At 60.5% G+C, this 26,147-nt stretch overlaps 3 protein-coding genes across 3 annotated transcripts in view; 1 reads left to right on the forward strand and 2 right to left on the reverse strand.

The window, feature by feature from the left end:
* Positions 1 to 877: 877 nt before the first annotated feature.
* On the forward strand, positions 878 to 11,961 carry ETH_00026430 (PIK3R4 kinase-related protein (incomplete catalytic triad), putative; the record flags this gene model as incomplete). Its single annotated transcript, XM_013373707.1, has 8 exons — positions 878 to 1,209; positions 1,930 to 2,274; positions 2,954 to 3,779; positions 3,885 to 4,274; positions 4,539 to 7,503; positions 7,735 to 8,303; positions 8,642 to 9,692; positions 9,968 to 11,961. 8 exons carry the CDS (start codon positions 878 to 880, stop codon positions 11,959 to 11,961), a joined length of 8,472 nt encoding a protein of 2,823 aa, XP_013229161.1.
* A 1,865-nt stretch (positions 11,962 to 13,826) lies between these two features.
* On the reverse strand, positions 13,827 to 22,087 carry ETH_00026435 (uncharacterized protein; the record flags this gene model as incomplete). The annotated part of the gene is made up of 3 exons (XM_013373708.1): positions 13,827 to 18,512; positions 18,741 to 21,283; positions 21,547 to 22,087. The coding sequence occupies 3 exons, from the start codon at positions 22,085 to 22,087 to the stop codon at positions 13,827 to 13,829; spliced, it is 7,770 nt and encodes a 2,589-aa protein (XP_013229162.1).
* Positions 22,088 to 25,258: 3,171 nt separating this feature from the next.
* Positions 25,259 to 26,147, reverse strand: part of ETH_00026440 (uncharacterized protein) — a gene marked incomplete at both ends in the record, with an annotated part of 1,531 nt that continues 642 nt past the window's right edge. The window contains one exon of the mRNA XM_013373709.1: positions 25,259 to 26,011. Coding sequence (XP_013229163.1) covers positions 25,259 to 26,011 — 753 coding nt within the window. The remainder of the gene's footprint in view (positions 26,012 to 26,147) is intronic.

Genomic DNA, 26,147 nt, shown 5'->3' on the forward strand with positions numbered 1-26,147 from the left:
GGCTGCCCTTCTGCGCTGTTGCAGGGCCGCCGCTGCAGATACAGAGATTCCAGATTCTGCCGCTTCCTCTCACACGCTGCTTCTGCTGCATTAGTGGATCAGGCGGAAGAACCGAAGGTGGACACACTGCAGCAGCAACAGCAGCAGCAGCAGGGAAGCCGCAGTGTGGTCGATACGGCGGGCAACACAGGAGTGCACGGTGAGTAGCAGCATGAAGCCCCCAAAAGAAAGGTTTGCCCTGTGTGGATGCAGCAATCCTTCCTGATGAGGTTAATAGACCAAAAACCCGACGGAACCTTTGTGGCTGGCGCCGCTCAGATAGGAGAGGCTGGCGCTCCGGTTGCTGTCCTTGCTGCAGTGACAGCAACGGCTGAAGCCACAAGAATCCAATGTAGACGCTTCACTAATGCGTCATTTAGGGCATTAAGACCTTAAAAGGACATTGTTAAGAGGAGCCGTGCAGCCCCTTGCAACGGAAGGGCCACGAGCGCATGCAACGACTCCGGCTGGCCCATTGGTTCGCTGCCCTGTTGACAGCACACTGCAGTCTTCAGGATTCCAAACTTCTCGAAATAGATGATTTTATTATATTGTACACTTTCTATGGTAGCGGCGTAACGGTAAAGGAGCTGCCTTCCCGCTGATCCCCGCGCGCTGTCTTGCCCAGCAGCAGCAGCGCAGCAGCAGCTGCAGCACATGCTGCAGCTAAGCAACAGCAGCACACGCCACACCGTCGAACAAGCTGCGGCTCAAAAGTCATGTGGCTCCTTCGGGGGCTTCTGCTGAGCACAGCGTGCACTCCGCGGCAGGCGGCCTCTCCGTGGGACTGACCGCAACTGCACCCCACAGCAGCAGCAGCAGCAGCAGCAGCAGCAAGATGGGCAACACTGTGTCTGCGGGGCTGAGCCCAGCGCTCCCGGCCGGGGAGCTGAGCCAGCTGTCTTCCCAGAGCCCGACTTCCCCCCTTACAGATGAGCAGCGGAGCCACATGGAAGACTACCCGTTTCTGCATGCGGTGGGGTGTATATCCACCTCGCGGGTCAGCAGCAGCCTCCTGTGCGTCTCAGTCACAGACGGACTGACATTTTGCAAACTCTTTATCAACAAGAATGCCGCGGGAACCAAAGGGCCCCCCCTTGAGCTGCGCCGCTTCCAGGCCCAGAAGCTCCTCCACAAGGCTGTCTTCACTTTTGACTTATACCCAAACATGTCTGTCAACAGCATTTTCGAAAGCTAAATGAACTGCTTTGGCCCTTAAAGACGAATGAGACATTTTAGATCGCGATATACTTAATTAGATCCTTCTTTTCTCTTTCTGCTCGCTCTGGCCTATCTTCCCTTGCCTAATTGCCTGTCCTTGTGCTGCTCAACTTTTCCCTGGCTCTTCTCCTTCGTGGCTGCAGCACTTTTGCTTTTTGTTTTTCTCTCCGTCTCATTCTGCCCACTCCACGTGCTGCTGGGGCTTTCCAGCTTGCTGCAGCGGTGTCGCTCCCCCTAAGCTTTTGTCTTACTGCATGCATCTTTGGTGCATTTCGAGTGGCACTTTTGCTGCTGCTGCTGCTTCTGGCTTTTGCTGCTGGCTGCTGTGCTGCTGAGCCCCCGCTGCTGCGCCGCCGCCTCCCCTCTGTCTTCTTAGGCGCAATATTCCACCGAGTCTCCTGGCCTCCGGGCCTGCGCGCAGCACAGCAGCTGCTGCAGCAACTGCTGCAACTGCAGCTGCTGCCGTTGCTGCAACTGCTGCCGCTGCTGCCGCTGCTGCAGCTGCTGCAGCTGCTGCGTGCTTGTGGGCTTTTTCACGGGAATACGTGCATTTGATTTTTGCGAGTCTGTTGCTGCGTCTTGAAGCGAAGCCGCTCCGTTTAAATAAGCATTGGTGTTTGTGGAGAAGTGTCGGAAAGCTGCTGCAGGTTGCTGCTGCTGTGTGTGCAGCTGCCCGGACGAGCGGCTGCTGCTGGCGGAGCGCTCGGCGCTGCTGCTGCGGCGGTACTTCAGCAGCACGGTGTGGGGCCGGCTGCACGTGCGGCCTGCGGCGTCTTGCGTGCAGCTGCTGTTCATGTGCTTCCAGCTGCTGGCTGCAGTGGCGCAGCTGCACAGCCTGGCCTTTGCCCACTGCGACCTCAAGACTGAAAACTTGGGCCTCACCTCCAGCCTCCACCTCTTCCTCACTGACGCCGCTCCCTGGAAAGATGTTGTTTTGCGCCTGAGAGACATGCGCGTCTACAGCCTCCTCTTCGAGTCTGCCAAGCGCTCCCGCTGCTACCTCGCGCCCGAGCGGTACGCACCACCTGCCTCCCGCAGCCAACTGCATGCAGCCACGTCGCTGCATGCTGCAGCACGCAGCCACCTGCATGCAGCCAGCTCGCTGCATGCTGCAGCACGAAGCCAGCTGCATGCGGGCAGCTGGCTGCGTGCTGCAGCAAGCAGCCACCAAATACTGGCTGCGTCCTGCAGCACGCAGCCGCCTGCATGCGGGCAGCTGGCTGGGCGCTGCAGCTCGCAGCCCGCTGCATGAAGGCCGCATGCGGCGCTCTGCGCAAAAGCAGCAGCTGCAGCCCCAGGTCCTGCACCTGCGCTTCCTTCGGCTCCGCGAGGGCCCTTACGCCTAAGGGGGCATTTTGTCGCGCAGCTCTTAGCAGCTGCTAAAGCCTTGTTAGCAGCTCTTTTACGAGGCTGCAGTGCACGTCTTTGTACTGGCTCTGTTTGCTTCTCTTTGGGTTTTCAGCTTCGCTTCTTTTGTCTCTTTCCCGCTGGCTCAAACGCTTCTTTTTGCTGCCTTTCCCCCCTTCTCTTTGTTCGTGGCGGCATGCGCCTGAGGGCTTTCATTTTTTGTTTTTTTCTCTCTCCAGAGAATCCCTGAAGTGCAATGACCTTGCCCTTTGGGGGCCCCTTGCCTGGGGGCTGAAGGACTTTGTTTGTTTTGCTGTTTCTTTTGTTTCTGTTTTTTGTGTATTAGGTTTGTGGACAACGAAGAACCCCAGGAGCCTTTTCCCGAAGGCATTCAGGAGCTGCAGGCTGCAGAAATGTTTTCGGTGAACTGCACTTTGGCGGAGATTCTGTTGGAGGGCGCAGACGTCATAGATTTGCTGCACCTGCTTGATCTGAGAAACTGGCTCAACGCAGCCAAGCAGCAGCAGAAGCAGCAGCAACAGCAACAGGGACAGCAGCTGAAAGAAGATGAATCTGCAGGCGCAGAAGAGAAAAGCAAAGCTGCGGCTCCAGCAGGCAGCAGCAGTGGCACCGCTCGCCGCCCCCGCAACTCAGCAGCAGCAGCAGCTGCTGCTGCTGCTGCCGCAATGCAGGAGGAAATGCGTGCTTCTCTTCCTGGGCTTCCTGCTGCCCCGTCGTCTTCGCCGCCTCCCGCTGCTCTGCTGCATGCACTGGAGGGGCTGACCTGCCGCAAAGTGCGGCTGCTGCTGCTGCACGGAGGTCTGCTGCAGCTGCCGGAGCGTCGGCTGTCGGCGCAGCAGACGCTGCTGCTGTGGCTGCGCTATGTCTTTCCTCCTTGTTTCAGCAACTACTTCTTGTGCCTCTTTACTGTGCTGCTGCACCCGGCGTACCAGCAGCCCGACCTTCGCATTTTGCTGCTAAAAGAGCACCTCCCTGATCTCTTTTTGGCGCTGCTGGAGCAGCGACCCCAGCAGCAGCAAGAGCAGCAACAGCAGGCTCTGCTCCAGCAGCAGCAGCAGGAGAGTGATGCCAAAGAGCAGCTGCTTCTGCAGCTGCTGAGAGAAGCCGCGACCAGGGAGACGCTGGAGATTGACGGCTGCACTGCCCACCAAGTAAGGCGGCCGAAATGTCCCCCTTAGTTGCAGCTAAATTACATTTCAGTGCTGCAGTTGAATTACAAGGAGCTGGAGTTTGTTGCTGCTGTCGCTGTTTGACAGACTGTGCTGAACATGGCCGTCACGATGCCACAGGAGTGCCCTGCTGCTGCTGCGCTGCTGCATGCGTGGAGCGCGGGGGGCGCTGAGGCAGCAGATGCAGCAGCAGCTGCGGCAGCAGCAGCTGCTGCTGCTGCATCTCCCTTGGGGGGCCAGCGTGACCTGCGCGCAGCGTCTGCTGCAGCAGGAACAGCAACACCGCCGAGCGTAGGCGGGGTTACAGCTGAGGAGAGGTTTCTCGCTGCAGAAGTAGCACAAGAGGCGGCAGCGGCTGCTGCACTCAGCGGCAGCCTCCCTCACCCCGTTTTGAGCCCCCGGAATGCCCGCCAGTTTGGCCGGAGCCTTATGGGTCTTTGGGCCCAAAGTTACGAGGCTACAGTGGTTTTAAAGCGCGTACGTGTTGGCTAGCCAGCTAGCTAGCTGCACTTCCCGACTCGATACCTAGCTGACTGCAGCTCGTGGCGAGGTAGCTAGCTAGCTGCAGACAGCGCATAGGGGCAGCGAGCTGCAAAGAGTCCAGGCAAGGTCTTTTCCTCATTTTGTGTTGAGAGTTATTGTTAGAGGGGGCGCAGGACTATTCCTATTCTAAATGTTTTCTGTGTGGCGGGCAGCTGCTGCTGCTGCTGCTGCGCTGTTGCTGGGCTGATGTGCATGCAGCCCGCAGTGGCAGTCCTCGAGGAGCTTGAGGTGCAGAAGGTGCGCCTGTACGACGACCTGTTCAGGCAGCGCGGCGAAGACAGTCACAGCGCCGCCCCTGCTGACGCTGCTGCTGCTGCTGCTGCTGCTGCTGGGACTGGAGGGGCGGGGGCCGCGGGCGTTGGAACTGGAGGAGACAGCAGCGGATCCGCTCCGGTGTATCCGCAGTGGGAGAGTGTGTGCGAGCTGCTGGGTCCGCCTGAGCTGCCTGCGCATGTCTTCGGGTCTGCAGCAGCAGCAGCAGCAGCAGCAGCAGCTAGCAGCGACGTGGGCCTCCCGTTTGTGGTGGTCTCGCCTTCTAATGTGGAGTCAGCACAGCGCTCTTGTGCAGGCTGCCTGCGCAGCAGCTGCTGTATTCTTGCCTCTGAGGTGGTGGGGCTGGCACTGCAGCAAACGAGCAGCCCTCGTGTAAGGGCATGCGGCGTCTCCATGTTGGGATTTTTTTCGCGGATTGCCACAATAGAAGTCCTGCTAGACTCCATCTTACCCTTCCTGACTCACCATTTGGGGGATCCGCTCCCAGTTGTCCGCACTGCTGCTGTCAGGGCCCTCGCTGCAGCGCTGCTGCAGCTGAATGCAGCGCTGCAGCACAAAGCGCAGTGCTCCAAGCTGGCCTCACAGGGGCCCCTCTGCGCCTTTTGCGGTACATCCTGCGCAAGTGAGGTGCCCAGCAGCAGCGCAACAACTGCAGCGACGGGGGCCCCGAAGGCAGGCGGTTCAGTGCGTCGCTCCGGCAAAGGGGCATCGCTTCAGCAGCAGCAATACCCGGTGCTGCTGCGGAGCACTGCAGCAGAGGAAAGCCCGCAGGCCGATGCTGCTGCACTCTTCTGCGGCTACATTCTTCCTGCAGTGCACCGCTTAAGTGCTGCAGATCCAGAGCCGGCTGTCCGCGTGGCTGTTGCGGAGCTGCTGCCGCTGATGCTTCTTTCAGTGAAGGCCTGTCTTCACGCACAGGCTCTTCTAGGCGCCCGCAGAGAGCAGCAGAAGCAGCAGAAGCAGCAGCAGCAGCAAAATGAGTTATCGCCTTCCGTGCATGCAGGAAAGGCCACAGCGCTTCGCAGGGCCTCGGACTCCGCAGCAGCAGCTCAGGAAAGCGCCAAAAAGAGCAGCAGCACCGCTGCAGCCCCAGCGCATATTACACTGCCTGTAGCGGTGGGGCCAAAAGATGTGCTTGAGAGGCAAGCCAACTTTATTGACGATACTGGGGAAAGCAAAGGTGCTGCTGCTGCAGCAAGGCCTTCCGAGGCATCATTTGAAGCTGCTACGGGAGCAAGCGGGGTGGCCGTCAGCAGCAGCAGCAGCTCTCAGCAGATGCATGGAGCAGCAGCTGCTGATGACCGAGCTGCTGCTGAGGAAGTTGCTGCTGCTGGACTTGACACCTCAGGGTCGCCTTCTTTGGGGGTTCCCATTAGTTCAAAAGTAACACTGGCTGAAGCAGCAGCAGATATCTCTCCTGCCAGCAGCTGCCCGGGGCCTGAGCGCACAGCAGCAGCAGCTGCAACTGAAGCAGAGGGCCTGTCAACATCAGCAAAAGAAAAGCTGGCAGAGGCCATCAGCAAATTCCACGCCGCAGTGCTGCCGACGGTGCAGCAGCAGCTGACCTGCCGCCCCCTGGAGCAGCGGCTGGCGCTGCTGCGGCCGCTGCCGCTGCTGACAGCTGTGCTGGGGCCGCAGCAGACACACAGCTTCCTGCTGCCGTACCTCATTGTGCAGCTAAATGACCCCTGCCCTGGGGTTCGTGCTGCAGTGGTTCGTTCGCTGGGGGGCCTGGGGGCCCTTGCGCTTCCCGCAACAGCTGAGAGCTGCATCATTCCCTGCTGCGAACAGTGTCTCCTTGACCAGCAGGAGGAAGTGGTTGCTGCTGCTGCTGCTGCTCTTTCGCAGCTCGCAGCAGACGGCCTCCTCAGCCCCGCCTCTAAGGCCACCTACAGCCTCTTGTCTCGAAGAGTGGTTCCGCTGCTGCTCTTCCCCTCGCTGCTGCTGAGGGGTGTGCTGCTGCGCCTTCTTGCTGCAGTTCAGGACAGTTGGGGCCCTGTGCAGACATATGCCCTGCTGCTGCCACTGCTGCGTCCCGTGCTGCGGCGCCATTCCCGGTTGCTGAGCGTGGACGAAGTTGCAGCAGCTCTGCGGTCTCCGCTCTCTCGGCAGCAGCTGCTGCGCCTGCTGCAGCAGCAACCCGAAAACAGGGCAAGTGAGCGGCTGCTATCGATTCTCTTCTCTCCGACGACTCTCGCGGCCGCAGAAAGGGCTCGGAGAGGGCAGAAGCACCGAAAGGAACATTCGGGAGCTGCAAGCAGCAGCAGCAGCAGTGGCAGCCTCAGCAGCAGCAGCAGCAGCGACAGCAGCAGCAGCGAGAGCACAAGCAGCAGCGACAGCAGTGATGAGCCAAGCGCCCCCTTTCTGCAAGAAGCTGCTGCAGACAAACGGCTAGCTGCAGGGGCCCTGATAGTGCGGGGCATGAGGCGCGGCTTGGGGCCTTGGAAAATGGTAATATTGGAAGTGGAGAAGCGCGCAGCTGCTTCTAGTGCTGCTGCTGCTTCGTCTTCGCCGTTCGGCGCGCCTCTTCTTCAGATTCAAGTGGAGAAGCAGGCTGCGCAGGAGCAGCAGCAGCAGCAGCCGCAGCAGGGGGAGGCAGCAGCGGCAGTGGAAGACCTGGTAAAGTTTTTGCGTGGGGCTGGGCCTGCAGACCGCCACGCGCTGCTGCTGCTGCTGCCGACGCTGCATGCGCGGCGTCAGGCAGCAGCAGCCAACGCTGCAGGCCTAAGTGCGAAAGGAGAGGGGTCGACTGCAGCAGCGGATTGTCCCCTAGGCTCCTCCCTCGACACTTTAGGACTTGCTGAGGAGGCGCCAGAGGGGTCTCTGCTGCTGCAGTCTCTTCCTGGGCAGGCCAGGCGGCCTCCTTGCTGCACAGTGGGGGCTAGGCAAAGTAAGCTCTTTAGGGCATTACTGCGGGTGGCTTGCAACTTATAGATAGCCAATTACCCACTAATTAGCCCAAGCACTAGCTGCACTAAACTACAGAGGGCGAGGACATAGTTCGTTTGCTGGAGGGAAGCACTCTTTGCTGCTGCTGCTGCTGCTGCTGCGCTGCTCTGGCTTTTGCCGCTGTTTGCTGCCTGTGGCGACTTACTCTTGGCTGTGCGTTTTGCTGCTGCAGCGGCAGTCCTCCTGAAGTACATGCTCCCGCAGGGGCCCTCTTCGCGCCAAGTGCTGACAGCCACGCGGCTGTCTCCTGTACCCCCCATTGCCCCCCCTCTGACCCGCATTTCTTTGTGGGGTCTTTTCGCGGAGACCCTTTTGCCCCACGTGGCTCGCCTGGTGATGCATCACCAGATGCTGCTGCTGCACGGCTGCCTGTGGCCAGACGAGCCGCCCGTTGCTGCTGCGGGCAACAGCAGTAGCAGTGGAAACAACAGTGCTGAAAACGACAGCGGCAGTGACAGCTCCACAGACAAAGCCGAGGCCTCGCTTCAGGCAACGGAGCAGCAGCAGCAACAGCAGCAGCAGCAGCAGCAGCAGCAGCAGCAGCAGCAGCAGCGATCTTTAGCACATGCTCTTCTGGACGTGTGCCCGCCCGAAGTCTCTGACGCTGCAGCAAAAGCTGCAATGACTGCAGCAACTGCAGCTGCCACAGCCGTTGCGGGCGCAGTGGGGAGACACTTGTGGATATACCCCCCGCAGCCGTCGTTGCTGCAGGCTCTTCTTGGCCTCTCAACTCACCGCAAGGTGCGCCGCGGCTAAGACCCTTCGAGTTCTCAGTAGCTGCTGCTGTTATTTGCTGCTGCTACCACTTGTGCTGCTGCTTCTGAGTGTGCTGCTGAAGCGCGTATACGCCTACCGCTGCGGATGCTGCTGCTACTGTTCAGCCAGCCGCTGCTGCGAATTTGCCGAAGTGTGACTCCGGGCTTTCTGCTGTTGCCTGCAGCAGCTAAATGGGTGTGGCTGTATGGTGCTATCTGTCCCTGCTTCCGTATAGCTGAAGCGTACCTTTGCTGCTGCCGCTGCAGTTGCTGCTGCGGCTGCCTATTTGTGTTTCCTGAGGGTGCGGCTGCTTGCGCCTACAGGATAATGCTTCCCAGTCGGTGCAGGTCAGCTGCGGCTCCGCTGTAGTCACCAGCAGCTACTTGTCTCTCCTCCTTGCTGCTGCAGCGCCTGCTGCTACAGTTGCAGCCCTGAACTCGCAGACGAAAATGCCCGTCGCCGCGGCTGCATCCTTGCAGCGGCTGCTGCAGCGAGCGCCGGCGAAACTGCAGGAGCGTTGCCGCGGGCTGTGCCTGCCTGAAGCAGCAGCAGCAACAGCGGCCGCAGCTGCAGCAGCGAGAAAGCTTGCTGAGCGGGCCCTCGGGGGCGGGAAGCGACACATAATGACTGTCTCCAGGCTGTCTCCACACAGAAGCAGCGCAGCCCCGGGGGTCCCTGCCCCGCTGCAGCGGGACTGGCGTTGTGTGCTGCTGGGCCTTCCGCGGCGGCCCTCTCTTGAAGTGGGGAGGCTGCAAAGACAAGACGAGAGTCACTTCAGTCTTTACCCTTACCAGCTGCGAGTGTCTGATTCTCTGGATGCATTCTTTGCTGCCGAAAGGAGACTGACAGCACTTGCCCGCAGGCTGTTCGCGTGGGCCCCTCCGTTGGGTAGTTCCAGAGCACAGCAGCTGAGCAGCAGCAGCAGCAGCAGCGGGCTGGCTCTGCCCGCAGCCACGGCAGCCCTGGGCCGCCCCTCACAAAATATCAGCACAGTTGTAGGGGGAGTCACTGACAGCCTCTCTCAGTTGTCGGGGGACCCCAGCCAGCAAGGAGGCCTCGGCACAATTAAGGGCCCCACCGCAGGCCGGCATGAGGGTCTGCTGCAAGCATCAGCTCGCAGCAGCATGGAGGGCAAGGGTGCAGGGGCTGTTGCTGGGGGAGGCGTTGCGGGGCTGCCGGACTTGGCCTCCTGGAGGCCCCGGGGCCAGTGGGTGCGCAGCCTTACGGAGTATGAGGGCTCTTGTTCTAGAGGCGTTGGCCTCCTCAGCCTCGCTGCAACAGATGACGGGAGAGTTCTCGCGGCCGTCCCTGTGGGCCTCAAGGGAGGGGCCATCAAGGCCTGGAAGGCGTCAGCCCTGGTCAGGGCCACTCGGCGTAAGTTGCGAACCAGTCCAGGGCCCCCCATACTGCTTAGAATTGTGGCTGACTCTGCAGTTTGTTGCGTCTTGCCTCTTCTTTCTGCTGCTGCTCTGCTGCTGCTGCCTCAACAAACCAGTTTAAGTGGCTGGCTGGCTCGGGAGTTTGTATTCCCAAGTGCCTCGAAGTGCGTATAGCTGCAGCTGGGTGCAGCTAGCCAGCTAGTGCTTGACCTGAGGGGAGGGCCTGCGGGTCTTAAGTATTGCTGCAGCCTTTCTTGATTCTGCGCGCAGCGCCAGCTGTGGGTCTGTGGCAAGTTCCTCCCCAGCTGCACCTGACGACTCATTGTCTTATTCAGAACACGAGGACATTAGCTGTGGGGACTTCCGACGGGGCGTGCCACTTGCTGCGGCTGGACAGCAGCAGCAGCAGCAACGCCAACAACGGCAGCAGTAGCGCAGGAGTCACCATACCCGGCGCGCTGCTGCGCCTCCCCACTCCTCGGCTGATGCCGGCGCCTCTGTCTGCGAAGCCCTCTGTCTTGCTCGGGCTGCTGCAGCGCCAGCTGGGCCAAGGCCCTTACTCAGCAGCAGCAGCAGCAGCGCGCGCTGCCTTGTCTTTGTCTCGTTTGGTGTATAGAGCAACGGCGGATGGATCGGCGGGGAAGCGGTGCGCTGCAGGATTCGCTGCTGCGCGCGCAGCAGCAACTGCAGCAGCAGCTGGCGGCGGCGGCGTGGCGTGTCTTAGCCATCAAGACACATCTTTGGAGCAGCTGCTGCTCTACGCCTTGCGCAATGGCTTGTTCGGCGGCTGGGACCTCCGCGTCTCCACTCCTGTCTTCGCTTCACAGACTCCGCCTTGGCTGGGGGCGCCGGCAGCGCAGGCCATAGGTGCTGACGCCCGCTGGCTGGTGATTGGGACCACTGGGGGCTTGTTGCTGCAGTTTGACTTGCGCATGCAGCTTGTCCTCAGAGCGTGGCAGCTCCAGCCCCCAGTGGCCGTCAAGCAGCTGCTGTTTGTGGACCCGTCTGCTGCGGCTGTTGCTCTTAGCAGCAGCAGCCTCGCGACGGGCAGGCCTGCTGCTTTCGAGCAGCAACAAGATGCCCCAACCTGCTGCATGCTGGCCCTTGTAGAGCACGCGGCGTTCCCCCTGCTGCTGCTTGACCTGCAAGACGGGGCAGTTATCAGCGCGTACAACACCTCTTGCTTCGCAGATAGCACAGCAGCAGCAGCAGCCGCTGCTGCAGAAGGGGCAGGGGAGGCTTCGAAAAGCTTCTCGGTACCCATGCTGGTTTTGCTGTCCATGGAGGCGCTGTCTCTGCCATCTGCATGCAGTAACATACTCCAGATACCACGGGGAGTGTCGGGATTCTGGGGAGCCGATGAGGCTCCCCCGCACATGCCCCGGTATCTCTGGATGCCCCCACCTCTGAGAGGCCCTGCTGGCTTCGTTTTATCTGCTGGGGAAGATCTCTGTGTCCACTACTGGGATTTGGCGGAGGAGCGAGCTGTGTTTGCTGCGAAGCTGGGGTACCAGAAGCAAAAGCAGCAGCAGCTGCAGCAGCAGCAAGCAGCATCTGCAGACAGAGGGGAAACAGCAGGAGCCGCCACGGGAACTTCTCCAGACACCACTTTCTTAGACACAGACCTGGTGCGCTCTTACTGTGTCCTGGGGCCCCCGACTGCATGCGGATGCCGGGAAAGAGATCGTGGTTCATCACTAATGGCTTCTCTCACCATAGGTGGCACCCATGTGCTGCAGCAAGTTTGCTGTCGCTCCCCACAGGGGCGGCGTTTCCTGCGGCGTGCATCAGCAGCAGCAGCAGCAGCGAGAGCAACAGCAACAGCTGCTGCTGCGGGCCGATTATCTGGCGAGGCGGGGGCCTCGAAAGGGGAGAACTGGGAGGCTCTGCTGGCTGCTGCGGACTTGGGAACGGAAGAAGCTGGTGAGGCTCCCAGAGGGGCAGGCAGTACTTTTGCACGAAAAGGCAGGGACTTGTTAGTGCTGGACAGGAGCAACAGCAAAAGCAGTAGCAGCAGCAGAAGCAGAAGCAAACTCGTCGGCGGGCCTGGGAGCTCCTGCTGCTGCATGCCGCCTCCCTGTGGCCCGGACTTCGCCTCCTGGTCCCCCGTGTGGGGTGAGGGGGAGGAAGCTGAGGCGCCCCAAGGTTTTGGGGGGCCTTCGCCGATGCACAGAGACGCTGTCACTGGAATCTCGGTGATTGGCCAGGGAGACCTCTTTTTAGTCACAGCGGGAAGAGACGGAGTCGTCAAAATCTGGTCGTAGGCCCTGCATGCATGCATGCATGTATGCATACAGGCATGCATGCAAGTTGTAGCGGCAAAGCAGCTGCCAGTTGCAGTGGCAGCGTCTGCCTTTAACAAGACGCGCCTGCCGCCGGGCCTCTGCATTAGTTGCTGTGTGCAGCCGCAGTATAGTAAGTGGCCTGTTCCAGCTACTGCTAATTGGAGCACTGCCACAGTTGTTGCAGCTCTTGAGGGAGACTTCAGCAGCGGCTCCTGCGGCTAATGCCTTCAACTGATGAGTTTCTTTTTTTTGATTGCTTACACTGATGCGTACTGGGGACAGCCCTTAGGCGAAGGGCTCTACACACCCTGTGAAAGAAAAAGAGGAATGGATTTGACGAGCTAGGGGAGCAGGTGCCTCAGCTTTTGAACTCTTAGGCATCACTGTATTCTTGAGGATTTAGATCCCCACAAGCTGCAGCCTAGTGGCTAACTGGGTAGTGACAAGTGCTCTACAGAGAGACTAAACAATAAATCTCTACGAAAACAGTTTGTTGCGGTCTTGCTGCGCGTTGCCACCTGAACACGAAAGTGCTGAAATGTCTCTATGTGGAAGGGTGTAGACAGAGAAGAGGGAAGGTGAAACGAAAGGATATAGCGCTCTGTCCGGCGGTGGGCCGCGAGCAGCGCCGCATGCAGACTATACGAATGAGTAACTTTTGTGAAAGCCCCAAGGAGGCCTGGCAGCAGGGGTTGCTGTGGGCGGTCCTGAATGGCAGAGGTCGCCAGTGAAGCCGCAAAGGGCAGTGGAAGGCGCTCCAGTCCAGCTCGAGGCATATACTCCACAATTTGGGGGTTACGGTGGAGACTTCCCAAAGCACCATTGAGCCCCTCGATGTGGCAGCTGCAGTTTCTGGGTTTGCTTGCCGCGGGAAATGAACGGACGAACTTGAAACGCTGATTGAACTACTGAGGGAGTTAGTTTTACCTTAGCTGAGCGTCTGTTGGGACCTCGAGAACGCTGGCGCCAGCGGGATACCGGTGCTGCTCCCCACCCCAAGGGTTCCCTGGCTCTTTTGATAAGGTGGGTGACCTTGGGGGCACTGGAGCCTTCTCGTGGAATAGGGCCATTTGGCTAAGATGCGGCCTCTGGCCACCGGGGTGGCTGCGGCTTGCAGACGGAAACGCTGTTAAAGGTGATGGCTTTGCTGCCGGCGCCGACAGCACGCAGGTAGACGGAGGAGGTTGCCTCTGGAGTCTAAATAACACAATATAAAAATGCTCCAGGGGAAGGACGGAAGCACGGCACGACAGCCACAGAAGACAGTCGTGAAGACTGGGCTGGGGGCTGGGAAAAGGCCGAAAAGAGCCCCCTACAAACTATTCGTGCTCAGTAAAAACTAAAACATTACCAGAACGAAATCGGCGAGACGGACAAGGCTATCCGACGCACAGATACCGCAGTCGGTGCCTCACTGTACGTACACTCCGTTGGAGACAGGGCCGCACGCAGGCACTTTAGCCTTCCAAGGAGCTGCAGACTAACAAACTGGGGACAGATTCCAGCGGGAGATAAGACAGGCGCTAGGCTACGGCGCAAAAAATATTCGGTCTTCTCAGGATTTCACAATGCCGCCGCTTGTGCTGTTGTTGCTGACGCTGTTGACACTACTGATACGGCTGACGCTGCTGATACTGCTGACGCTCCTGGTATTGCTGACGCTGCTGACGGTGCTGCTGCTGCTTGCTGTGTTGAAGCGGTTGCTGTTGTATTTGCTGCTGGCCTACGCGGTAATTGAGTAAGGCCCGCAGCTTGGAGACGGGAGTTCAGCTCGCGGCGGGTATTTCCTTTCGGCATGTCCCGAATGTAATAAATCCGATCGAGACGTGTTTCTGGCAAACTTGTTACGCCGCCAGAAAAGAAGGGTTCCAGGCATTTGCTCTGTCTCCTTCAGCTCTGGCGGTGGCTTCGGGGGAATCGGGATCTGCACAGTTAGCTGGCTCTTCCTTGGTCATGAGAGCACCAGCAGATGTCGTTGCTGCGGCTGGAAAAGCACACTGCTGAGGGGGGCTCAAGGAGGTTGGGTTGTTGGGGTCCACTCCCACAGCGCGGGCGGCGCACACGAGCGGCAAACTGTTCATTGCCGACTCTGGCAGCTCCTGCTTAGCTGTCAGCCCTTCCTGGGCACTTCTTGCATCAAACGGGGAGGCGCTGCAGACAGCAGGGTGCTCGGCATTCCCCCCCGCGGTGAAAGCGTTGTTTCCAAATGGAGCAGCAACTGCTCCGGGGTTGCTGCTGTCGGGCGGAAAGACGCTGGGGGCATTCGGATTGGCGTGGGGCCCGCTTGGTGCCTCTTCAATGGGAATCCCCGCGGCTGGTGTCTCCATAGGCAGACCAAGTCCGCCCAGGAAGAAGCCAGTCTGCTGCTGCTGCTGCGGCTGACCCACGGGCTCCGCGCTGGTGCCATATGTCTGTTGATCGCTGGTGTCCAGCATGGAGGGGAGGCTCCCGAAAGAGCTATTGGGTGGCCGCCCCGTGCCAGGCCAGAAATATCCTTGCTGTGCAAAGCCCCCGTTGCTCGTGCTGGCCTCTCCTCTTTGGAACTGAGGCTGCACCAGATGGCCGGTCGGTTCTTCTATGGACGCGGGCTGCAGCAGCTGGCCGTGCGGAGGCTGCTGCAGCTGTGGCTGGGAGGCGTAGCTGGCTCCCCGGGGCACGGCTTGCTCTGCCGGAGGGTCCTCGGGCTCTGAGTTGTTTTCGGGGGAGAGGTTCGGCTCGTAGGCAAAGGTCTGCTGGGCCTCGCGCAGCAGCTGCGCCGGAACGCTGCGCGCCTGGCAGAGGGCCTGCAGGCACAGCGCCCGGGCCTGCTGCTCGCCGTGCTTCGGCGCAGCATATTGGCGCGTTTTGCGGTGGCCACTTGAGCGGTCGTGCCACTCCGCCCTCCAGCACCTGACACCTCTCACGAGGAGGGAGTAGATCCTCCCTATGGTGCGCTGCCCGTGCCCGCCGCTCCCGTTTCCGCTGCGCCCAGAAACCCCTCCTGTCTGGCCCTTGCGGGACGACCCCGAGCTGCCGCATCGCGACCGGCGAGAAGATGACACAGTTGAGCTGGTGGTTGGGGTCCGCATCCCTGGTGTCTGTACACCTGGGGTGGGCGGGCGGGTGGCATAGGGCACATCCGACGGGCAGCCCACGAGGTAGCCCTCTAAAGGGGGCTGGCCCGGCCTCAATGCCTGTTGCTGTTGCAGAGACAGTTGGGTGTCAGTGGGAGAAAACGGGGACGGAGCTGAGTACAGCATCCCAGTAGGGCCCATTGCGCCGCTGGCGGGGAAGGGAGTGGGCATCGTAGAGGCTGCGCCGCCTGCCCCCTGCATCTCCTGAAAGCCCAGCGGGCCCTGGAGACTTGGCAAAGGGCCCGAGGTATCCCCTGAGCAGCTCATCAAGAGAGTCCCGCTGGCTTCGGGAGACAGCACTTGGGAAGCCCCGCTCGACAGAGACACTGCGGCGGAAGCCTCAGTTGCAGCGCCTTGGGGGAACTCCATGGGGGCCACCGAGCCCTGCCCCAGCCCGCCGAAGCCCATGCCACTGCAGGAACCCTGCTGGACAATCTGGGGGCCCGTGAGAGCCTTGTTAATAGCACTTCTGCCTCCGGCGGGGAAGGCCGCCAAGGGCGGAGCGGGGCCCCAGGAGGCCCCCTCTGGCAATGGCGACTCTCTCCCGTCGGGGCGGTACCTCTTCGGGGGAGGCTCTGTTCCTGCGAGAGAGGAGAGGCGGCTGCCGTTGGAGTTCTCGCGCTTGAGCAGCAGCTCAGATCCGTTTTTGGCTGTCCCGGTGACGTCGCTCATGTTAGAGGCCCCACTGGATTCTCCTCCTGGCCCCCAAATGCCGCCCCCACCCTGAATGCCTCCCATGGCCGGCGCGTACAGTGGCAGCGGGGGGTCTCCTGAAGGCTGGTTGACCACCGGCGATCTCCATTCTCCCGTACCTGTGGGGTCCCCTGAAAGGGGTTCTATTGCTGGGTTTTTGTTCAGAAGGGGGCCCCTACTGGTGAGGGAAGCATCAGACAGCTGAGTAGCCACTGCTTGGGCCTCCAGATTGCCCCGGAACTGCTGCTGAGGAGGCCCTACAACATATGCTGGACCGCTCCCTTCTTTTGTCTGCTGTTGTGGCTGCTCTTGCTGTCCAGAGTACGCAGCAGATCCTTGAGTTTCTCCTAACCTAGGCAAAGAGGTGAACTGTTCCAACTCTACCTGCTGCTGTTGCTGCTGCTGCTGCTGCTGCTGCTGAGGAAGTCCTTGTCCCTCACCCGCTTCATTCTCCCCGGAAACAGCTGTTTCTGGGGCCACCGCTCCTCCGTCAGCAAGTGCTGCGTAGTCTTCTCTGTGTGTCTTCTGCTGCTGCTGCTGCTGCTGCTGTTGCTGCTGCTGCTGTTGCTGGCTGAGCCGACTGTTGCTGGTAGCTGAAAGGTCCTTGGAGGCCTCCCTGTGAATCCTGCCCCTGGTAGTAGGTCTTAGAGAGGAGCCACGCTGCCGGTATCCCTCAACAGCAGTTGTAGGCTGGTTCTGTTGCTGCTCTCCAAACGTGGAGAAGCGACTGTCTGCCGATGTTTCCCCCAAAGCATCATTGTTTTCCACCTCACTACCTGGCTTTGGCTGCTGCTGCTGCAAGGGCGTAGTTGCTGTCGATGCGGGCGCAGGCAGCTGCCTTCCCAGCAAAGGGTCTTCAGTAGGTGCTGCATCAGATTCCGGGAGAGCTGTCTGGGTGGCAGCAGTGCCTGCCGTTGTTGCTGCTGCTGCTGGCTGGGGCATGCAAGCGGTAATCTGTGGGGATGCACGGACCTCCTGCAGGATGCCCTCAACTCCCTCTTCTCGCACTCTGCGGGTGACCTCCGTGAGGCCCTGCCACTCGCCCCTCTCGACGCCGTCAGCGCTACGCTTGCGGACTTCGGCCCAGAACTTCACTGCCACCTCGCGAGCTCTGTCGCCCCCGCCGTAGCGGTTTTCCCCGAAGTGCTTATAGACCCGACGGCCTGTCTCCGGCGACACCCACTCTACTCGCCAGTACCGCCGCGTGCACATCACCACGTGGTACACGCGAGGAGGGGGAGGCCGGGGCTGCAGCCCCAGCAGCCGCTGCTGCCCTGGGGAAGGGAGACAGAGGCTGCCTCCAGACTTTCGCTTGTACCCTGAGCCGCCTCCCGCGCCGACTGCACTCCCAGCCCCTCCGCTGTCGCTGCCTGTCCCTGACATCATTTGAGGAGCGTTAGAGTCAACGAGGCTGCAGTCGCCTTTTCCAGCATCCATCATGAGAACGCACGACGCTGGGTCTAGAGGGTTGGAGCCTTCCGCGCTGCTGTTGCTATTGCGGTTGCTGTTGCTGCTGCTGCTTTCCCCCTGAACTCCTCCTGTGCCCTGGGCCTGGAGTGAATGAATTGCTGCTGCGGGCGACCCGCTTAGAGCAGCGACGCAGCCCACAGGCTGCTGCGTCTCTGGCTGCTGAGGAGGAATCCATGTTCCAGCGCCTGCTGCTGTGTCACTTATGGAGCTTACTGGGAGATTTTGCTGGTTTTCACAGGGAGACTCTTCGGGAGCAGGAGCGAGGGACGCCGAGGAAGCAATCTCTTGGGTGCTGTTGCTGTTGCTGCTGCTGCTGTTGTTGCCATTGCTATTATTGCTGCTGCTGCCGCTCTCGTCGACGGGAAACGCCTGAGTGCTGCCAGCCCCCGTTCCATCAGCAACGGGTGCACACAGCTGTGGCCCCTCAGGTAGACATTGGCGAGCTATCAAGTCCGAAATGGGTTCAGCGGCTTCACCTAAGCTCTGCATTGCGGGCATCTTGGATGTGTCTGACCAGCCCGAGAGTAGCTGCCCCGCAGACTCCTTGGGGTTCCTCGTTGCCTCTAACATTAAGGGGCCTCTGCTTTCGTGCAGCGCAGCCCCCACTGCTAGGCTGCTGTCTCCGTCTGCAGCAGAGGAGCACCCTGGGGCGTCTGCAGGTGGAGTGCCCTTAGGCCGCTGCGTTAGCGGCTCCCTCTGGGGCCGCAGCTTCGGGCTTTGCGAGGCCTCCACAGGGGCCACGGGGAAGAGACTGCCTGGGAACCCTTGGATGGGAGCCGCAGCTTCTCCTCCAAAGTCGCCAGCTGAGCCTGGAGGCTGTAGGGAGGCAATGGGAAAAGCACCCCCCCGGCTTCCCGGGAGGCCTTCTTCGCAGGTCCCGTGAGTCCTTGAGCTCCCAGAGCCCCCTGTCGTGACTGCAGAGAGTAGGGCATCTAAGGGAGCCTCTTCTCCAGAGGGCTTTAGCAGAGACGCAGAAGATGACACGGGGGGTAGAGCAGCAGCTGAAGACACCCAGGAGGACCCCAAAGGCAGAACGGGGGCACCCTGCCGCTCAAAGGCAGGAGCAGCGCCCGTTAGGCCGTCAAGAAGCCCTTCCTTATCCTTCGAGGCACATGCAGCTACGCCCCCTTCGTTCTGCTGCCCCTGCGCCGCCAGAGTGGGGCTGCAGGCGTCCAACTGCAGCAGCTGAGCTGTGGAAGAAGGGACCTTCACGGGGCTCCCGTCGCGCTCTCTATGGGGGGCGCCACACTGGCACTGCAGCAAGGAGAAAAGCACACCGGAGACATTAAAAAGGCCCTTATAAAGCCAGAGCCTATTTTCGGCTGCGCTGCTGCTGGCAGCAGCTCCACTATTTGGGCTGATGCCCACTATTTGGGCTAATGCCCTGCAGCAGCAGCAGCAGGTGATATGCTTTGAGGCAGGATGAAAGCCTCAGGATGAAGGCCTCAAAGGCTTAACCAAAACGCCCCCTTGTCTTCCTACCTTTTGACAGTAGCCCCAGCCCCTGCTAGGTGCCGCTGCAGCTCTTTGGTCCGTCGCCGCACACGTGGTACAATGAGAAGTCCCTTGAAGTCCGCCGTCAGCTCCTTGCAGTCCGTTAACACTGTTGCTTCTGTTATTGCTGCTGCCACAAGCGGCCCGCCGCTGTCTTCTGCAGCAGCAGTTGCCTTCTAGAAGAGAGTAGAAAACGCACATCTGCGGGTCTGAGGCAGTGTGCCTTGCCTGCTGCTGCTGGTGCTGGTGCTTTTGTGGTGGGTGCAGTTTCTGCTGCTCTTGTGGCCGCTCTGCATCTTGTAGGCTAAGGTCAAGCAGCGCGTCTCCACTTTCTGTCGCCTCCGCGTGTAGCTCTGAACTGTTTTGAGGTCCCTCCTTAGATGCATTTGGCTCTTCAGGCTTGGCCCCCTCTCGGGACTTCTCCAAAGATTTGAGACTAAGGTCCAGGAGAGGAGATGGCGCTGGAGGCGACAGCACGGGGGTCGACAACGAGGGCTGCGAAAGCGGGGCCGAACCCGAGGCGGAGTGGCGCCTGCCTAGGCACTCAGTAGGACAGAGGGAACAAGTTCTCATGGAGGCGCAGCTCCTTGTCCCGCGAAGTCCTGATAAGCAGTCTTGCAGTTCGGAGGAGCAGCTGAGAGGCGCTGAAGGCAATGGCCGTTGCGGCCAGCCGTCGGCTGACGCCTCCTGCGGGCATTTCGCATCCTGGAGCCCTCCGCGGCGGCTGCAGAGTCCCGGCAGCAGCAACGGAGAGGCCCCCCTGCAGCACTCCCCCCTATGCCTGGGAGCAGCAGAGATGGCAGAAACAGGTCCGTGGGAAGTGGCTGGAGGGTCACTGGAGGCGAGCTGCATAGAGTTCCACGATTGTGTCAATGGAGGAACAGGCCCTCCAGCAGCAGCGGCAGCGGCGGGCCCCTGCTGGTGCCCTCCTGCTGCTGAGCAGCACAGGCCACACCCGCTGCTGTCACTGAAACGTCTTGGAAGGCGGGCTTTGTAGCTGCATCTGCACAGCGCATTGTCTTTGTGTCCGTTCTTGAGTTCTTTGTCATCTGCAGAAGCTCCCCAGGGCCCCACTAGCCCTCCCAACCGGGAATTGCGTCTGGCATGAGCGAAGCAGCAACAAGGAGGTCTAATGAGCAGCCGTCGGCAGCAGTTTCCGCCCCTCCCCTCCTCCCCCATTAGAGAGGCACGAAGGCCCCCAAACCAGAGGGCCCCACGCTCACGCAAAGCCGCAGCCGCGCGAGCAGCGCAGCCGCTGCAGCGTTGAATATGAGCCCCTCCTTTGCAGAAGCTTCTGGATCCGGCTGAGAGAAAGGGGCCCCCGCAGCCACCGTCGTGCATGGGCACAGCCCATGGGTGCATGCCCCAAGCCATCCCCACTTGCCGGGCGGAGCAGCCCATAACTGTGGGTCGTGAACAGCACAGGCGCCTCGCTGAAATTCCGGGGAAAAGGCAGGAAGAAACGTGGGGGGAGCGGCGGGGAGCCTGCTGCAGTCTGCCCATTGTCTGCCACGCAGAAAAGGAACCCTCGGGGCGCAAATGCTGGCACCCCCAAAAGACAGTCGGGGCAATGCAAGGGCCTAGGGACTCGCAAGCCTCTGCATCTGCGGCTGGGCCATACAGTGACTGCTCGTCATCGCTTATGCTCGGCAGCATTTCTGGAGGAGGCAGCGAGGCCTCAGAAGAAGGCACGGGACTGCCTCCCACCAGCTGGGGTCCCTCAAGGCCCTCCTTGTCAGGGAGGGCCCCGTCAAGACGGCTCCAGGAACGGCCAGGGGACCGCGTGCAGCAGCACGGAGGAGACAAGGCGTCGCTGTTTATGGCGTCCAGTTCGTCGTGAAGCATTCGTTCTGTCAGACTCGGCGGGGTGTACATACAACGAGGGCTTCCGGGATCCGCGCTGCTGAGGGCCGACAGGCAGCCCCGGTCCCTCAGCTCGTGATGCTGTTCGGGGCTCTCGGGACTCAGAGGTGGGTTAAGGGAGTAGAGACTACAAAAGTCCCACACCGAGCTCGAGCGGCCCTCAGTATCGGCTCCTGTTTCTATTGGCGCAGGCCCTGTGTGCCCCGTTGGCATGCGCTGGAGAAGCCACTGCGTCTTCTCCAGCCCAGGAGGCTGCAGCTGGAGAGGCAACAAGGGGTCCCCCCAGGTAACTCCAGGGCTGGTGCAGGGGCCGGACCCCCTGGCAGACGTCCCCGGGGGCCCCTCCTGTCTGGTGAGGGCCTGGTAAGCCGGCAGCACCCAGGGCGCTTTGCTGGGAGAAATGCATTTCTGGCCGCCGGCGCCGCCATCGTCTTCTCTTGGCGCGCAGGTATCGTTTTCCTGCTTGTCTTGCGGAGGGGCCCCCAGCCCAACGGAGGGCGCCCTGGCTACCTCTGGAGCAGGGGCAGGAGAGGGGCCCCCAGGCTTCTCCTTTGAAGCACTCAACCCGGCCTCAGGTGACAGCGCTACGGAGGTAACTCCCCCGCGGCTGCTGAAGCTCGAGGATGAGGGACTGGCAGACACATGAGGGGAGCCCTGTGATGAGGCAGCTGCAGCAGCCAGGCAGACACAGACAAGCAAAGAGTGAGATCTCAGTGCACAGTCCTTCAATTCAATGACTCCACTGCTTCGTGCTTGTACGGCTTTAGCGCCTGCAGGGCAAGCTGCACAAGCCCCCTACGAGCAAAAAGAAGAAAACATACGGAGATGTATTTACGTAAAAGGCCAGAAAACAAGAAGAAATGGAGCACCTAGGCAGATGTAAATGTCAGTTTTGGATGCACTTAGTAGTGTTTCTTTCCCCTTCACTTACAGGGGCCATCTTGCCGCGCAGCGGACTCTGGAGAAGCCCCATCTCGGGGCAAGCCTGTGGAGCTGCGGCCTTGGCTGTCTCGCGGTGCATATGTATCAGCAGAGGCTCTGCTGGGGCTGGTGGTGGCGGTGCGAAGGTCGGGGGCAAGAGTCTGTGTCTCCGGGTGTGTGGAGGCAGAATCAGGAGGCGGCTTGAGCAGCTCTGCCATTTCCATGGTCTGGGGAGTCCCCTCAGGATAAGGGCCCTCAGATGGGAGGCCCTCAGGATGGAGCTCTCTCGCAGAGGTGCCCGTAGAAGAGGGGCCCTCAGTAGAGGGGCCCTGGGAAAGAGGGGACTCTGGCTGCTCGCTAGTTTGGAGGGTTTGAGTACGAGACGGTTGGGCGTCGGGAGATCCGGCGCAGAGGGCCTGAGAGCACACCTGATGTAGTGACGGCGAAGCCGAGATGAAAAGGCGGAGGCCTGGGGGCTCATCTTTGAAAGCTTGTTTAGGGGTCGGGGGGCCTCCATAGTCCGCAGACAGAGCCGCAGCTGCTGCCTTCATGGATCTGCCTAGCGCACCCACCCCAGACGCCCCTACTGTCTCTGACGCAAACACTTGTGGCTAGGAAAAGGCACAAACGCAAAAGCACAGGCACAGCCACGCTGCAGCAAAGTCGGTGGAGGCCGGCAGCAGGAAATAGCCGCAGCGTGCATCTGCAAACGCAACTGTCTTCTGTGTAGAGAAGCATATGCAAAAAAGAAATAAGCTATACGCTTGATAGGGGCTGAGGCCGAGAGTTGCAGCTTCGTATACACATTTTGGTGTAAGGCGCATGCATGCTTTGGGAGGCTTTCACACATTCAGCAATAACATGTATGAATAGGTGTATGCTGAGGCTGGCCAGCTTTATTGCTGCAGCCAGCAGAGTATACGGGGTGCTGCATAGCAGAGGAGGCAGTCGAAGAAGCACTTACTCACTGCGACCCATCGCCTCCTACAGGCCCCCAAGCCCCAGTGAGCTGCAGCAGACACCCAACTAAATTTTGCTGCCGTCGTTGCACACTGCTGCTACGCCCGCTGCAGCTGCCCCGCGGGGCCAAAGGCTAGTGACAAGAAAAAGGAGTAATTGGGGCAGAAAGACCCGAGGAGCAGCAGCAAAACACTCACATTCCTAGGCGCCGCCTCAACTTGGCGCTGTGCTGCGGCTGCTCCTCCTGCTGCTGGAAAGGTCCGTCAAGCCCAAGCTGGACAGAGTCTCCAAGGCTCATTGGGGTCTCGGCCATGGGTCAGAGACAGGTTCAAAGGAAGACATGTATTTGCCCCGCGCCCTCAAAATAGAGAAAAATGGGGCGCATTCGTTTGCTGTTCGCTCTGGGACCCCAGAGACGGCGAGGGTCACCTCTTGGATAGGAAGGGGCCCCCAGGGTGTCCTGGACGGAACTGGAGAAGATAGAGGAGTGTCTTTATTTGTATCTAGAAGGGGCCCACGGGAGCAAAGAGACAGAAGCCAAGGCCGGTGGAAGTGACCTTAGGTAAGCCGGAGTTGAGCATGGGACCGCCAGGCCCCAGCGGGCGACTCAGCCGCCCGCTGACTCTATTTTGAGTAGTTTACGTCGCCTGCCACTTCACTGGCTTCTTTTTGTCTGCTGCAGTTTGTCTTCTGCAACAACGCCAGCACCTTCGCCCGCGGCGTCCTCGTGGCCATGCCCGGTCACAGGTACAGCTGGGGCAGCTGCCGAGGCTACGCCTGAAGCATGAGAGACACAAAACGGGTCTTGAAGGGCCTCTCTAAATTCTCTGAGGGCTCTGGCTGCCTCTGCAGGACTCTGTGGAAGCAGCTGGGCATGCCGCCAGCCATGGAGACGGCAGAGACAGCGCTCGGGCGAGGCGGCTTGTGGGCAGCGGCGCCAACGGATTCGGGGCCTCTATAGGTCTCCCAAGGAATTTAAATGGGTATTCCACTTCCTTTAAGGGTTTATTTTTGAAAAGCCGACAACAAGAACCCATCTGGTACCCTTGCCTCACCCACTGCTCGGCGCCGCCGAGCAGCCGTCGGCCGCGCCCCCTTGGGACCGCCGGCGGCGGCGGCGGGTATGGCTGGCCCAGCCGTGCCTGAGCCTATGCGTTAGTAGGGGCCTCAGCCTTAGCCTTTTACATTTTATGAACTACTTCAAAGCTCCTGAATGCTCTTTTATGAAAGACAGGAAACGAAGACTTCGTTTTCTCCCCTTGTGCTTCTCGTGATCCCCGAGACCGCTTGCCAGTTGTTGCAGCCCTGGGGGCCCATGAGTCGCAGGTGAGACACTGCCGACAGCAGCAGTCCTCCCCTCTTGTTTGTGACCGAATGAAAGCTAAATGGAGTAAATTTAACCTAAGTGAACTGTTTACTTGCCTTCGGACACGGCCTGCTCATTTCAGCCCTTCTGGCCGCGCCTCCGCAGCAACGGCATAGCGCGAGAATTGCCTTAGCTACACAGCGGTCTAAGCTCAACCAGTGAGTTACTTCTACCCCTCTACTATAGCAGTCCCAAGGAAGAGTCGATGCTGGAAAAGAAACAACAACCATAGCCAATTGTGCAGTCAAGACAAGGGCTCATACACACTTGTCTTTTTAAGCCCCCAAAGGGGAAAAACAATGCATTTGTTCCCGTGCGCGCATAACCCTAAGCAAAAGGAACACAGAAACGAACTCCTATTAAGACCAAACACCCTGTCCTTTTCCTGCGTCCTTCTAGTCTGCGGCAGGAAGCGGCAAGCACGGTTTAGCTGCTCGACACCATTTCTTAGTCTCAGCTAGCCAGGCCGGTTGGCCATGTGCACAAGCGAGCGAGCACTGGCTACAGAACGGCCCCTTAGGGGCCCCTGTGATACTTCTGAGTCGCCAGGCAGGGACCTTCATGTAGGAAAGACTCTCCCCGTATCTCCCAATTCTTTCTCTCCCAGCGGCTAAAGAGAGAACCACAACAGCCGTGTCACAACTGTCAGACTTAGCAGGGCCCCACAGTCTCCCGTGGGGCCCCGAGGGCAACTGCAACAGAAGCACCTGGGGAGCCTCTGATCAAAAGCACCGCTGCTTCAATAGCAGCTGCTGCCGCCGTTCCGCCCTCCGCCTCAGCAGCCAGTCTTTCCAGAAAGACCCTTACAAAGATCCACAGCGGCAGCCTCAGCGCCTGCAGAAGAACTAACGGGGGGCCCACGGAGAGGAGTTCACTGAAAACTGTCGGCAGAGCCTCGCAGTAGGCCTGCCTAAAAGGGCTTCCCAAAGGCTAACTTGGGGGGCCCTAGAGGGCCCTATTGGTACACCGAACTAAGCGCTCCCCACAGCGGCGCCCTTGAGTTCTGGAAAAGCTCGTAACTCTTCAAGTGGCTTCGGACAGAGACAAGGCTCACTCTTTCCCCCAAGATCTTCCTCTGCCCGTCTCGCTGTAAGATAAGGAGCACCTTGTTGACGGGCGGTAATGCGCAGGCCACCCTTGTCGCTGGACACCGACAGTCCCCCGTGGCGTTATTCCTCGGGGGCCCCCCAGGGGGCCCCCGAGCCCCCGGCCAGCCCCCAGGCTGGCCTCCCGAAACTCCAGCCCTGCCAGGGCTGTTTGGCTGAAGAGCAGTAGGCGGCAGAAGCCTCAGAATAAACTGAGAGCACTTGGCGGGCATATTTTGCTCGTGGCCTTAAGAAACGCCCCCCGGCAAAGGCCCGCTGCCGGGCGGCGCCAGACTCAGAGAAGACAGCCGCTAGCCAGTCTGCTTTGTGCAGGCCTCTCCAGCTTTGCCCCCCAGAGGAGGGGTGAAGAGGGGCTGCAGCGGGTCGGGGCCGCTGGGGGCCTCAGCGGCAGCGGGGAAGGGGCAGGGGGTGCTGCGCGTCCGGGTGAGTCTGCAGGGCGCGGGGGCCCTCCCCGGGGCTGAGACCACGGAGTGGGGGGGGCTGGGCGGAGAAGAAAGGCCTGTGGGGTGGGCTGCTGCTGCTGCTGCTGCTGTGCCTTCGTCGCCACAGGCATCCGGGAACATGCCCTCCGCCCAGTACTGGCTCAGGCGCTGCAGCTCGATGAAGGCGCACTGCTGCGCTGCAGTCTGGGGACTGCCGTTGTCCCCCTCCGCCACCTCCAGCAGCTCGCCAGCATAGAGCAGCGAGGGGTCTCCCACGGCCTCCGCGAGCCGTTCCCGCGGGTCTGCAGCAGAAGAGAAGAGACCCTCGGAGGCCCTCGAAGCCACGCGCTGCAGATTCAAAGTGATCTCCGCCTCCAGCTGCGCCGACACCAGCTTGTGTCTCTGGCCCCGCGTGGACAACGTGGGCAAAGAGGAAACAGCCCGAGCTGCATACTTGCGGCCTGTGGGCCCCAGGGGGCCCCCCCCCGCCTGCTCCGCAGTGCGGCGGCTGTGGGCAGCAGCCAGGCACTGCAGCAGCTCCCCCTGCGTCACCGGCAGGGGCCCCGTCAGGCCCTCCTGCAGGTCCATGCGCTGCGGGATGTGCAGCTCGCGGAGACACTCCTGGAGACAACACCCACAGCAGCCATCCACAGCAGCTGACAGCCATGCAGAGGTAGAGGCGGGAGACAGGGGCTCAGAAGCAGCAGCAGAACAGGTGGAGACCGAAGCAAACGGAGACAAGAAGCAGCTAACACTG

This window comes from Eimeria tenella, genomic scaffold (assembly GCF_000499545.2).
Source record: "Eimeria tenella Houghton genomic scaffold, Eth_scaff17, whole genome shotgun sequence".
In the NCBI taxonomy this organism is placed as follows: Eukaryota; Apicomplexa; class Conoidasida; order Eucoccidiorida; family Eimeriidae; genus Eimeria; species Eimeria tenella.